At 36.7% G+C, this 14,939-nt stretch overlaps 1 protein-coding gene across 12 annotated transcripts in view; it reads right to left on the reverse strand.

Moving 5' to 3' along the window:
* The window catches only part of KLF12 (Kruppel like factor 12), a 591,277-nt gene that overhangs the window by 108,682 nt on the left and 467,656 nt on the right, over positions 1-14,939 (reverse strand). For all 12 annotated transcript variants that reach the window (XR_005376376.1, XM_038569736.1, XM_038569734.1 and 9 more), the window contains one exon: positions 11,114-11,249. Coding sequence is in view for 11 of the 12 variants with exons in the window: in XM_038569736.1 (XP_038425664.1) it covers positions 11,114-11,249 (136 nt within the window). In the remaining variant the exon portion in view is untranslated. The remainder of the gene's footprint in view (positions 1-11,113; positions 11,250-14,939) is intronic.

Raw genomic sequence — 14,939 nt, forward strand, 5'->3', positions numbered from 1 at the left:
CCTCTGCCTCTCCCAGCACCAGGGCTTTCTGTTGCTCACTCTTTCTCTCAAATAAATAAAATCTTTTACAAAAAAAAAAAAAAGTGGCATAGTTGGCTGGTATGCTCTTTTGTTACTTGGCTGGCACCTTTACTTCTTTCCTTCTGACTAGAATAGGGGCATATGCCTGAAGATGCAGCCGACTTCATACAAGCATTAGATAGAAAACCACAACAGAAGGGCAACAAAACAGGAAGAAAGAAGAAAGGAGGAAGAAAGAAGACATCCTCAGAACATTCTGAGCATCTCCACCAGTCTGTCCTGTTTATCCTAGGCTTCCTGTTATACTAGGAAAAGAATTCCATGTTTAAGCTCTCTAGTAAGGCTTACTGTTATTTGCAGCCAAAAGTAACCAATATTTGGAACGATACATAGGTGAGTAGATAGGTGGGTAGGTAGGTAGGTAAACAGATTGACAGAAACAATTTTATTCAAGTTATTTAAAAAAGATCCAGAATTTTATCTAGAAGTAGTATTTGACTCAGTCTAGTATTAGAAATTACGTTGATAAAATGATCATTTTAGCTAAGAATATATAATTACGTTTAAATTAAGTCATAGCTACAGTTTTTATATATTAGGTTTGTTTTTCTATAAGTAGAGGTAAAACAACACAAGTGATATATCAGGTAATTTTTAAACTATATTTTGATAAAATTAATTTTATTTTATAACTTAAAGCTTGGAATTCTTTCCTGCACACTAATAATTTTTCAGATAATCAATGAGAAACATTTTCAAAATTTGCTGGTATTTTTACCCTACTAATCACACGTGGTCTGGGGTTTAACTTTTAAGATAAGCCATGATGCATGATATATTACACTGCAGCTGGATGGTGACCCTCAGCTATGCTACTGCGTAAATGGATAGCAAAATCTCATGGTAAAACATCACCCTGATAAGATTCACTCTTATCCAAGCTATCTTTTTCTATCTGTATTAGATTTTTCTATACAGCAGCAGGTTCTCCATGAAAATGTATCTTTCAATTTTTTACTTTCCTTTGATGCATGTAAGTAAATGTATTCAATGAGATTCAAGTGTGTGGGAAAGTGCTATAAAGTAAAGGAAAATTATGGTACAATGGCTATAACTCATAAAGAGTAATAAGAAAAGAGTGTCTAGAGCGTTTGACTGAAAATAGAAGAGATTATATCCTGGTGAATTGAGTTAATTTCAAATATATTACAGTATGGTTTTCTATCATGTGTACTCTCTCTGACTACATTAATAAATGAAATAGTGATGAATAGTTCTGGGAACTTGTAGTGAAACTTATTAATATTTCAACATTATCACTGAGTATCTATGTCAACACACATCAAAAATGCATGAGAAATGACTACCTATACTCACAAGTTACACCCATTAGGAATATATATGAGAAATATAAATGGTGTACATAAATTTGCAATGTGATTATAGGTAGGAGATATAACAAAAAAAAAAGCTACATAAAGATCTCACATGGAAAAGTCTATTAAACAATTAAAAGCAGATTAATACTTGCAATCAGTTTGGAGTATATACTATATGACCACATGAAATACCAACATATTTTAAATTATGAATCATCATAAAAATTACTAATGCTAAAAAAATTTAAGCCTAAAAGTAGCAAAAATATGTAGCTACTGTTAAATAGAAGTGGTTCATCAATTCTATCCAAGACATAACTTTGGAATTCTCCAATAACGTTTATTTTAAACTTTCTTTTTTTTTTAATTTTATTTTTATTTTATTTATTTATGATAAGCACACAGTGAGAGAGAGAGAGAGGCAGAGACATAGGTAGAGGGAGAAGCAGGCTCCATGCACTGGGAGCCTGATGTGGGATTCGATCCCGGGTCTCCAGGATCGCGCCCTGGGCCAAAGGCAGGCGCCAAACCTGCTGCGCCACCCAGGGATCCCCTAACGTTTATTTTAAAATAAAAAACAAAAAGTCTGGTTTTAAAAAGCCTGATTTCTATTTTTAAATTGATCACCAAGTAGTAAATTCATTAAAATGAGGAATGGTGGTTTAAAAAACAAATCAACACCCAGTTAACCCAATAATTTCCAAGTCGTTAGGAAGGCTAAAATTAATGTTTATATCTATGGTATTCTATGGTATATCAGAAGATGTTCCAGTCAGTTGAGATGGAGGGAGATCAAACTGATTGTTTAGCATTAGGCAGAGATTATAAAATGCCTATCATATAGATGAGAGACATAAATCACTCTCATAACAGCAACACCCGGGTATAGCTTTTATATATGATACCTTCTTTTGTACTTAATGATCAAAAAGACTCATACACAAAAAGTTCTAAGGATAAGCTCTTACTTGGAACAAGAGCTGCACCATTTTTAAGGAAAAGTTCTTAAAGGCTACTAGAAGGTACAGTAAGAATATATTTTTAAAAACTTTCTAGGATAACGGATAGTTTTGAATCACTGGGGGATACAAAACTAGGTTTCAAGAACCCAGGCCGGAAAGAAGTACAAAGTAAACAAATGTTTTGAAAGGGAAAACTGGTTTTGCATTTTTTCATCTGCTTTTTGATTCCTGTTTTGGTTAAGTAACTGTAGATTCCCTTAGAAAAACAGAATTTTTATCATAGCCTAGAGGGAAAAGTATGAGTGGATAAAAAAGGTTCACTCCCACAAGCCCTTCTCCCCGGGGATGGAATGCTGGCATTGAGTCGTTGGTATCTAGGGAGCTCGGTATCTTCTGTAAGATCAAGGAATTTTCACTAATAATGTTCTCTAGCTAGTCAGTGAGTTTGTTTACTCATTCCAGAATATTCTAGCCTTAGAGTCTTTGCACTTGTTATTCCCTTGAATGCTCTTTGTGACCTGACCTCACGCCTCTTTGGGTCCTTCTTTTTTTTTTTTTTTCTTTCTCTTTGGGTGCTTCTTAAAACATAGTCTTCTCAGAGAGTTCTTCTCAGAACATCTTAATGAAGTCATGAACCCTCTCTTTCACCTCCACCCAACTTAACACTCACATCCTGTTTCTCCTACCTCCATAGCACTTATCTTTTTCAGAGATATGTGCTTCCTGTCCGTCTCCTCTCATCCCCACCACTTTATATGAATTTGTATCTATCTCCCTATAGATATCTATGTAGCTTTATGCCACAAGCTCCTGTGTACTAACCATGGAAACTGTGGACATCTAGGCAGTACTATTTATATCCACAATGATGTAAATAGCACCACTTGGGGTTGTAAAGTGCTCAACCTGTGCAACCATGTACAGGTTGCACATGTACATGGTTCCTTGAGACTGGTATTTGCTGTTCCCACTTAAAGTCTATCCACACATCCCACTACCTAGAGAAGTACATTTATCCTTCCTGATTGGGTCATCAGGTTCCTACCTACCTCCCCAGGCAGCTTCCTCTTCCCTCTTGCTGCTACACTCACCTATGCACCAGTCATTGTGAACTTCTGCACTCCTACTGCACATGAGTTTTCTTATCTATTACAGACTGAGTTATTAGGTGTACCCATTCTGTTCTCTCACTGTAGCCTTTACAATGTGTTTATCTTACTGTGCTTGGCTTCATCTCATATATTTTGATTCTGAGCTCCCTGTGCTAAGGTACTATGAATCATTCATCCTGTAACCTTAGCATGTAACACAGGGTGGAATAAATTAATGAACAACTCATCAAACGAATATATCACTTAATTTGGTACCTCATGAAACAATTCAAATATCAAATTATTGGCTGAACTTGACCACACTTTTCTTAATTAAAGGAGGGATCAGTAGTGTCCCACCCAGACAGATTTATGGGACTGTGTATAGGTGTAATGGTCTCCATCTTGGTGTTGAACACCTAGGGACTGAGTTATTCAGTGATCACTATTTTTTTTTTTTTTTTTTTTAGGCTTCAGAGACTGATGGGCTGATGCAGGCTAAGCATACACGTTAGATTTTATCTGTGTTCATTTACCGAAAATCAGCAGCTTTTTCTGAGCTCTCGCAAAAGAAGAGCAACCCAAATACATTTATCTCCCCTGGTGAGGGAATGAACACCTCTCATTTGCCCATCAAGAGAGCCCATTTCGGCCATGACAGTCACTATCAGAGATCTAGAGTTCCACCTATTGATGTGAATCATAGCTGCTTTTTTGGTAGGACATGAAGTGGAGGGATCTGAAGGTGTTCCAAACATGTTAGGCTTATTAAATAAACCTATAACTTCTTTTAATGAGACAAGAATCTGAGAAAGATCTGAGAAGAAAAGCGGAAGTCTTCTGACATGTTGAGCTCTCTCGCTTTTTCTCTGGGTACAATCAGCTTGGTTGGGTTCATTCCATTCAGCAGATGAGGATAGACACATGATCCAAATAGTCTCAGATTTTTAGTCAAGGGGTACAAAATAAGATGACACAGGACAATTTTAATCCTTGGGCAAATCTGTTCTTTTTATAGATCAACAGAGCAATTCTACAAGGGATGTTCACTTTTTGGATCTGGAAATGTCAGAACCTATGTATATACTAAAACACACTTGAAACCATTTTTTTCCCAAAAATAATTTAAATAAAATAGTATCAGTGAAGTTTATATGAAAAACACTAATATGTTTATATTTTATTTCCTCATACTTCAAGATAATATAGGTGATTTAGAGAAGTGGAATAGCTTTAAAAAAAAAATATCTGAGAAGGCACTTGATAGCATTATTTATAATCATTCTCCCTGTATCAGATTATATTAAAAGTAACAAGTTTAAATAAGAAAATATCTGAAATTATTTCATAAAACTGTGTGATTACTGAGATTCAAGGTTCAAAAAACTTTGCTAATTTAAGATAATTGACAGTTGAGAGATATTAAAGCCACAACACAAAGATGGAAGCTGCCTTCATAAAGGAATACAGGTCAGACAAACTTGGATTTGAATATGAGCTCTGCAAATTACCAGCTGCAGGACCTCTGGGGATAGAATAAACCTCTCTGGGCTTCTGTTTCTTTATCTGCAGGATAAAAACAGGATCACAGGGCAAAGAAAATGAAAACTCTATATGAGTTTTCATAGTATCTGCTGAAAAGTAGGCTGTCAGTTACGCTTCCTTTGTTTATACTTTCCTCTACTATAACTTAAAAGACATTAGTGCAATCATATGGGAGGAGATGAAGAAAAACAGGACGAGTGTTCAAGAAGTTCAGAACAAGACAAAACCAAAACCAAAAAGTACCATTCAATATTTCTGATCCCCCCACCTTTTTTTTTTTAAAGAAAAAGATTTTTTATTTTTGAGAGAGAGTGAGAGAGCAAGCGAGCATGGGGGCGTGTGTGTGTGTGTGTGTGTGTGTGTATGTGTGTGTGGGAGTGAGCAAGCAGGCTCCACATCCAGCGCAGAGCCCGACACAGGGCTGGATCTCAACCCTCATCACGACCTGAGGCGAAACAAAGAGTCGGATGCTAAACTGACTGGGACATCTAGATGCCCCAAGATTTCGGACCCTTTTTTACCATTAAATGTACTTTTCTAAATTAAGAACCATGTTGTTTGAACTAGCAACAAAGTTTGAGATAAGAACAGGAAATCTAACTTCCTACCATAGCTATTTTTTCAAAGAACATTTAGGTGAAAATGTACTAATGATAACACTCTTCATTTCCAAAAATTCAAGTAATTTTTAAGAAGAAGAGACCTTCATGTGAGCAATACACAGTTGACCTTGAACAGCCCAGGGGTTAGGGATGCTGACCTCCCTGTGGAGTCAAAAATCCACATGTAACTTTTGACTCCTTCCAAGCTTAACTGCTAATAGCCTACTGTTGACTGCAAGCCTTATCAATAACACAACCAGCCCATATTTTGCATATGTATAACATACTGTATCCTTGCAATGAAGTATGCTAGAGAAAAGGAAATATTAACAAAATCATGAGGAAGAGAAAATACATTTACAGTATTCTACTGTATTTATTGAAAACAAAGTGCATAGAAGGGGACTTGCACAATCGAACAGGTGTTGTTCAAGGGCCAATTGTAAGAAAAACAGGGGGAGGAAGACAGTGAAGTGTTTTGGTAAGCTTATATGTACTTGACAATGAACCATTTAAAAAGAAAATCCTTTTATCCTTTTATCGAGTAGCAAGTATCAGAGATGCTAGCCAAAGTAAAAAGTTTCTAATGCTACTAATTTTGTTGCTTGCCTTCCCTTTGAGAGTTATAATAAAGATCAGAGAGGATAGACTCCTCAGAGGTGGTGTGAGTTACACAGTAACATGCATGAACCAATTCTCCAAGGACTGACAGGAATAACACAGGTTTATCTCCTTAACATCTCCATCTGCTTCCCTCACCCTCCACCCTGCCCTCCCCACCTTGTTCTTACTGAAAGTATTATACAGGTTTTCCCCACTGTCTGAAAGTAGATCATTCCTATGATATCTTTCCTAAGCCAAAATGGTGTAGAGCGAAGAGGCAATGAACACTAACATATGGAAAAGTTTTTGAGTATTCCCAAACCCCCAAAATAACCTCTCTTAGAACTTTGTGATGCTTTAGGACATGTTGCTGAGGGAAGCACACAATACATTTAGATAAAGCACAGCTGCTCAGAGACACAGCTTAAGGCTCTGATAGCTTGGTGCTGGGACGCTGGGTTTGGTTCCTGGGGAGGGAGTCTGGGGGGCTGTTCTTGCTGCGTGGAGTATGTGCTGCCTCTGTAAGGGTTTGCTGCACAAATATACTGAACACTATTTTTGCTGTTCACTTTTTTTTGTAAAGATGAAAATCCTCTTTGGCTTTCTTTCAGTTAGCAACAATAGGTACTGACATAGGTCTTTTGTAAAAGCAAAGTGGCATAATGGGAACTTCTGAAAGTAGGGGATGCCTGTGTCCAGATCTTTATTCTTTTAGCTTAAGGTTTGCTCCTGGTTACACTGAAATTTCTCTCAGGAGATATTCTCCTTCACTTATACTTTAGTTTGCATAAAGTTGACTATTCTACTCCTGTTAACGAACAAGGAGTATGAATGTTTGGAAAATTAGAGAAAAAGAATAAAAAGGGGAACAGAAATTAGAGGGTCTGGGTAACACAGCCAAACTGTACCTATTTAAAAAAATACGGTTGTTTTGCCTGGGGTGAGAGTTAATTACAATAATTTGCTCTAATCATGTGCCTGTACTTCTCTTTTTCCAAACACTTATTTCATAATTATGTTTGTCAAGTTGTTAAGGGTAATGACCCTATTTTACCATCGGGGGAAAAAAAACAGACCAAAACAAAACAGATGTTCTATGAATTGCTGGAAGTTGGCTTTGTCAGAATTACTGAACACATGGTTTCTGACTCGGACAGTATCTGCACAATTAAAATAAGAAGAGGTCAGAGCCTCTGTGTGGCTTTCACCATTGTGTTTGATTTCACTGATCCTGAGCTGATACATGATAATCAAATGAATTAATGAAAGTGGTTGAAATGATTAGTTCAAGCATAGTTCAGGAGCCTCACTATAATATAAACCTTTACACATCAAAGTGACCTCCGGTTGCTGCTCTAGTTCTTTTTTTTATTTAAAGACAGGAATATGTGAATATCTTGGTTGGGGGAAAGATGCAATTTTGGCTAACAACTTCTGCATTTCAAATCAAGGGGAACATTTGTTAAACTAAAGGATTACAAGTTCATTTTAGAAACAAGTAGAATGCAAGGGTGCCTGGATGGCTCAGTCAGTTAAGTGTCCAACTCTTGATTTCATCTCAAGTCATGATCTCAGGGTCCTGAGATCCAGCGCTGTGGCAGGCTCTATCCTCAGCCCTCTCCCTTTCTCCCTCTACCTCTCCTCTCCAAATAAATAAATCTTAAAAACAAAAAAACAGCAAAATGCATAATATCAGACATTTAGAAAAAAATTATTATATTAATGTTTATGCTATGTAGATATATCAATGTTAATAAAGTCACCTAATTAAAAACCCAAACTATAATGATTATTGCATAAGACAAGACTATGAACCTGAATGAGAAAGAAGACAAAGAGCATCTGTTGGAGATATCTACCATGGGGGTTAGCATCTTGCTGTAAGGATAGGTCAAGGTCAAGGCAGTTTTATCCACATCTAGTGTCAATCTTCCTTAATATCCTCCTCCTTCCTTATTTTCCCCTTTCCTCGTCCTGGAGTGACACAGCATTGGTGGCCAATGAATTAAGAGGCCAGCCTCTGAACCCCTCCTAAACCACGACTCCTTTTGCCTTTGATTGGAAAGCCAAATGTGTACTGGTTGCCCAAAGCTTTTTAAATATGCTACCTCTAATAAACAGAAACCTTTGATGTCATTGCCTCATTACTTACAGACAGACTTCTCAATCTAACTCCCTCAAGAAAGTTTTGCAAGTACAGAGAAGAGGTCAACAGGTATCTTTTGAAATCCTTTCATCTTGTATATCCCAAACTGATGTTTTACACTTTTACTATTTAAAGTGTTATCTTATTGATCATAGTAAACTGAACTTTTTGTTTGACAGCTTTTGAGTTAATAGAAGGCATCAAGATCCAAAGGCAAACAGAAAAAGAGAAAACAGAAAATAACCAAGAGCAATATGCATTAAAGAATCAAGGAGAAACTAAGAGAGGAGCAGAAAAGCATGCTTACAACCACATACACAAATATTAACTTTGGGTAAACCTAAGTACAGGTTTTTATTTTTTTAAAGTGTCTAACAAGGATTATATATTTATTTGTCCCAGAGTAAAATTTTCCTCAGTATATTACTCTAAGTTTGAAATACACCCTTATTTAAGAGGTGTCTACAGAGCATTCTTCTTGCTTCAGCTAACAGTATCTTTGCACTTCCTGGTGTTTATATACATACACATACTGCGTCTTGAATGATAGTTAATTAACTATTGATGGGTCCTGGCGTTCTAGGGCTTCCCAGGTGACGGCTGAGTATTCTTTACTAATCGTTTAATGAAAACACTTACATGAATAATGAATCTGGCATTTCCCTAGATACACAGGCAACTTTTGTAATAGTAATAAAAGCAGGCATATGCAGTTATACAAGATACTCTGGCTTAAATATGTTTTCACAAAGCAAGCCAGAGAGGTTAGGCTGAAAATGAAGCTCCACTTCTTAAGGCTGCTGTTAAATGTCTCACATTAAAATACACTGTATGTTATAAGCACATAATATTAAAAGCAAAAAAAAAAAATAGTTATGTTTAAAAAGTTAATACAATTATTTGTTACCTAAGTCCCATATAAACATAATTTAGATTTTCAGAATCATGGTTCCAAACTTTAAATTTTCAAGCAAAAGAAACACACCCATCTCTGTAAACACACACACACACACAATATACATGTATTATAATGATACAGGAAACAATACAACTAAAATGTTCCTGAAACCTATTATTCATCTTAGAATTAAAACTTGTCATCATTTAGTCTAATTTTAAAGATGGATCTTAGGATTTAGGTCACACAAGACCATACTAACGGTGCTAATCACTGAATAAACAATGAAGTGACTCAGCCTGACACCATTTAAAATGATTTCAGCAACCCCTTTGATTCAATCCCTATCCTGGCTCTAATGAACACCTGCTTTGGAGAAACTAAGCAACTACAACAGTTATTTGAACAAAGGAGTGAAAAAATGCATTTTATAGGTGCTGAAGAGAAAGAATATCATTGGAAACAAACATGACAGGTACTCTTAGAAAAAGATCTGTGTTTCGGAGTCAGAAGTCCAAAACTTTGTCTTGCTACTACTTATTATATGAGTTTGGAGGAGTCCTTTAACTTCTCTGATTCTGAGTGTCTTCCTTTGTGCAATGAGAATAACAATTTTTGCAACACTGTAATTTCCTGGTTGTCATAAACTATACACCACTACTATAATTACAATACTAATTCCGTAGTTAAATGAAGCCTTCTATGTGCCAAAACCTTGTGACTTGTTCATCTTATAACTGTATTTTATCCTCATAACAGTGCTATATGGTAAGTATTCTGATTTTCTTATACAGATGAAGAAACATCTCAGAGTGGTTAAATAACTTGGCCAAAAACATAATCACTAAGAGCTTAACTGTGAATTTGAATTCAGATCTTTCTGACTCTAAATTTCATTTTAGATTCATTTCATCCTAATACATCATATATATTTGTATGTGTGCACAAACATATATAAATATATAATATGTATTACTTAAAGAACATAGAAACGTATTATTCATTTTACACACCCACATACATACATATGCTTTAAATTCTAAAATGCTATACTAATGTGCGTGTGTGTTTTTTTAAAGATTTCAAAGATTGATGCACGGAGCAGAATCAGTACGTAGTCAGTATCTGGGAAAAGGAATTAAAATATGGAAAGTGACTAAGATCATTCTGAGTGGACTGCTAACTCATGTGTCAGCAATAGCAGTGGCTATTTAAATCCTACGCTTACGTAAGATTGTGTTATTAAAAATTATTCCAAAGAAAAAACATACAAGGACTAGACATAGGTTCAATTCTTAGATAAAGAATCGATAATGATGGAAAAGCAACTATCTTTGATGAACAAGGATGAAATCTAACTTTATGGTCCAGATTAAAGGAGACAGAAAAGATCTCTTTAAAAATGACATATGATTCTAATTTTTCAAAGTGGTGACACATCATCTTCCAAATTCGAAATTTCAAAAAAGCTGTTCAGTACTTTCCTATCAAAACAAGATTATAATACTTGGCATATTTTATTTCTCTTGACTGTTGTATATGGATAACAACAATGATGACAATAATTGGATGGTGACATTAAAAAAACCAATTTTTTTTTCAGAGTTAAGGAGACGAGATGGGAGGTATCAGGAAAGATGCATAGAAGCCTCATTTCTAATAAAAGCACAAATTTTCAACTGAGTAAAATGCTTCATGCCTTCCCCTAATCTGCTCCCAAAGAACATAAGCCTGGATGGAAGGATGCTGACGCGTGTGCCCGTTCAGAGCTAGAATGACAAGTCTTGGGAACAGGAGGTACTGCTGCTTCCATTACCCACTGATCACTTGGCGAGTCTTATTTCATCCTGAGAACATGGTACTTACTCTTGTACTGCTCTGGCTATGGAAAGGGCCGTAGATCCAGTCTCATTAACGCTATCTAAGGTCACATTTGGCAGGTCATCATCGTCACTGTCACTTTTACTTTGTCTGGGAGATAGGCCTCGGGGGTCCATTTGTGCTGGGAAAAAAAGGCATATATAATGAATTAAAATTAGTGTGCAGAAAGTTAACCTTGTCCTGGACCAACATCAAGCACGGCATCTCTCTTCTGTGCCTATCACGATGCACATGGAATTCTCCAGAAATCCCAGGAATTAGTGAAAGTGGTGCATTTTATGTACTGAGCATTTATTGACTTTTCCCTTGTTCATTTGATTTGCAGAACCTCCATAGCTCTCAACAGTTTCAGGGGATGATTACAGAATCGAAACTATAAAATCCACAATATTACCAACTCCTGAGTGGTCAGAAGCTGATTAAGTAGGCTCATGAGTTACTGTGCAATCCCCTGGCTCTTCCTTCTTGCTTCTGCCGCCAGAGTTCTGGCCATTTCACTGCTTGTTAGCACATTCCCTGGAAGGTGGAGAGCCAAGGGAGGGGAGATTATATCTGCCTATAGCTCTCTTAATAAGCTTAAAGAAGAACCGGGTTTACAAGGCTAACATAAAGTTTTAGGTATTTTTCATACTTCAGCGAATACTGCCTCACAGTTCATTACTGTTCTAAGTGGAGATCTGAGTGCACAAAAATGACAAAAGTAGCAGCATTTTAAATATATGTTTTATGTGGTAGAAAGTGTTCAACTCCATTCTGATTTCATTTTTCAGAAAGGCATTTCCAGATATGATTCTTCTCCCACTGTGAATCTGCCAACAAAGCAAGAAATAGCCTGATGTTCTGTGATCCCTGTTGACTAGGACCATCAGATCCTTTCAGATGAAAAGATTACCATCAACATTTAATATGTGAACACATATTTTAAAAATTTAGATTTCATTTCCACTTCCTCCTCTCTATGAAGTTTTAGTATCCACCACCATCTAGGGCTTCCATGAGGCCTCACCTCAAGCACAAAATAAGCACATCTTCTAAATTAAAAGTATTGCACTAGCTATGCAATTGCATTATACAAATATATGACTTTAGCCCCAGCCAGCTGCAGCCCAATAGTTGCTCCACAAACCTGCCTACAAGAGATTTCTAAAACCACCACTGTGTGCAAAGGAAAGCAAAATGCACTTAAAATCATGGTTACAATGACAGCTGGGTACGTTTATAATTTTTTTTCTCAAATCATTATTTTGTTACTGTAAATTGTACATTAAGCAGAACCACTGGGAAATGTTGATATTTCACCTTTTTTTTTTACCCACAAAAAGACAACTTCTCATGATTCTACCTAATACTTACAATATGAGTTAGAAAAAGCTAGAGTTCCATCATACGTCTAACTAAATGTGGTTAGGAAAGAACTTCTATCTGTTGAACCTACTGCCCTAGTGTATTTGACATACATTCTGCCTGTAAATATACACATACCAAAATGTATTTTTGAACCAAGGAATGCTTCGTAAATGTTAGCTGAAAAAGAAAATCACTCAAATAATCTAAAGCAGCGGTCTTCAACCAAGGACAAAATTGTCCTCTTTCCCTCAAGATACATTTCACAATGTCTGGCTTGTTACGATCTGATTTGTCATGACTCAAGGAGAAAGGGATGTTCCTGGCACCTAGTAGGCAAAAGTCAAAGATGGTGCTAGATATCTTAAAATACACGGGGTAGTCAGTAACTCATGACAGAGAATTATCTAGTCTGAAATGCTGACAACATCCAAGTTGAGAAACTGTGATCTAGAGATTTAAGAGTCTAGGCGTATTAAAGTGTCACATCTTATGATTTTCAGTTGTATAACTATGTTGCAGTTTCAAAGACACTAGCCAGTTGAGATTGAAAGTCAACTATGTGCTGAATTATCCATATTTTCTGGCCCTGTCCTCAAATACAACAGGTCACCATCATATGACTCAGCACTCACTTCTCCAAAACGCAGCATTCACTTTCTCAAATGCCAGGAATCATGCAGTTGACACTCATTGAAAGTTTTTAAATGTTTTCTTCGTATGACACAAAACACTGTTTATTTTCCATCTGATCTCTAAAGATGTTGGAGAAACACTGTGTAGAGGAACGTAACCCATTCCAGAAGCATCTGATAACAGAGAACTATTGAAGCGCTCATTCACTCCAAAAGCACTGGAAGCATCCAATCACTTAAGATTTATTTTGACTCCAGGCAACAGAAACTGACTCAGGCCAACTTATATTAAACAGAATGTGTTGGAAAGATACTGAGCAGCTCGCAGAGTGGAAGGTAAAGATGAGAAACTATCACTCAAGTAGCACAGCACATAGGAATGATACAGGCATTTCAACCAGGAATTCATAGATAGCTTCTGTTTGGGCAACCCTATTGTAGAATGATTCATTTGACAGTCGTTCATGACTACTCAAATTCTGCCAAGAAAATGAGTATCAGATCTATCTAGGCTTCCAAATCACATATTGTGTGGTGTTACATATGCCTGTAAATGTCAGCAACTTAACATTTAAAGTTGTTGAAACATCATGCACTAGGACTCCTTTGCCAAGATACCAAATTAACAAACAGCTAAAGAACAGAGACTATCCCGGTGGTCTCATTTTGTCCAAGAGAACTAGAGCTTTCATGGGTAAGTAATACAACCCAGGGAAGACACAGGCAGTTAACCAATAAGCAATCTGGCTCCGAGAGCTGAAGTCTAATTGTAATAATGATTCCAAATAACTGGTGAGAGAGTTGATCATCTAAACTGTGTTATGTTTATATCTTAATGAAAGTTTAAAATATGTTAAATATGCTATCTTTTTTGATGTACTTTTCAGGAATATCATAATTGAGGATTTCTTTCCAATATTTTCAATAAATATTATGAAATACATCTGCTACCATCATGCTGGGAAACTCTTTTTACCCATACCTTCAGCCAAGCTGAGGAAGTAATTAGAAAGGCTTTTTAAAATCTGCATTGCTGATTAGGTCAGATGATTAGCTTATCTACATACTTGCATAATTCTACTCTATTTTTATTAAATGTGGGATAGGAACACCTACCCTAGTTAACCTCCATTAGTCTTTGAGTTCCTTAGTCATTTCAGAAGCACTGATTCTCTGGGGAGCGCCCATTCAGAGAAAATGGAAAAGTTACCCAGACACCAGAACTAAAACCATTCTCTTACTTCCCTAAGTAAGACCGAAGCAAGTCAAGTAGAAGCATCTGAAAACAATCTACATTTGAGACTTTGTACCCTGGGAGTGAGATAGCTTTGGGTATCCCAGCTCATTGCTGGGTGTCACTCCTCTGTGTTGGAGGTAGAGGGAAATACTGTGTGAGTTTCATTCCGTGTAACAGAATCCTTGGGAAGATAAATACAGAGCCCTAACGCCTGCAGTTGAACATATTTATGGTAATTTTCAAATATGTACCTACAATAAACTGTTCCTGCAAAGACACTCACAATGCATCATGTCTCCATATATCCACGTCCTTGTGTGGCTGCGTCCCATGATGACCCCAGACCTGGCTAGATGACTTGACGTGGCCAGTGGAATTTCAGCGAACACAAAGCAAAAGCTTGAATAGCACTCGCAATATTGGGTTTCCCCTCCATTGGTTACTGTTTTTAGAAACTCACCACCATGTGAAGGAACCCAAGAAAGCCTAAAATACACGCTGCTCAGTTGGCAGCCCACCCCAACTGAGGTAAGTGACTCATTTTAGAATGACCGGTCGCTTTACAGCCACCAGATGATTGTAGCCGTATGAGTGA

The sequence above is a fragment of the Canis lupus genome, chromosome 22 (genome assembly GCF_011100685.1).
Source record: "Canis lupus familiaris isolate Mischka breed German Shepherd chromosome 22, alternate assembly UU_Cfam_GSD_1.0, whole genome shotgun sequence".
In the NCBI taxonomy this organism is placed as follows: domain Eukaryota; kingdom Metazoa; phylum Chordata; class Mammalia; order Carnivora; family Canidae; genus Canis; species Canis lupus.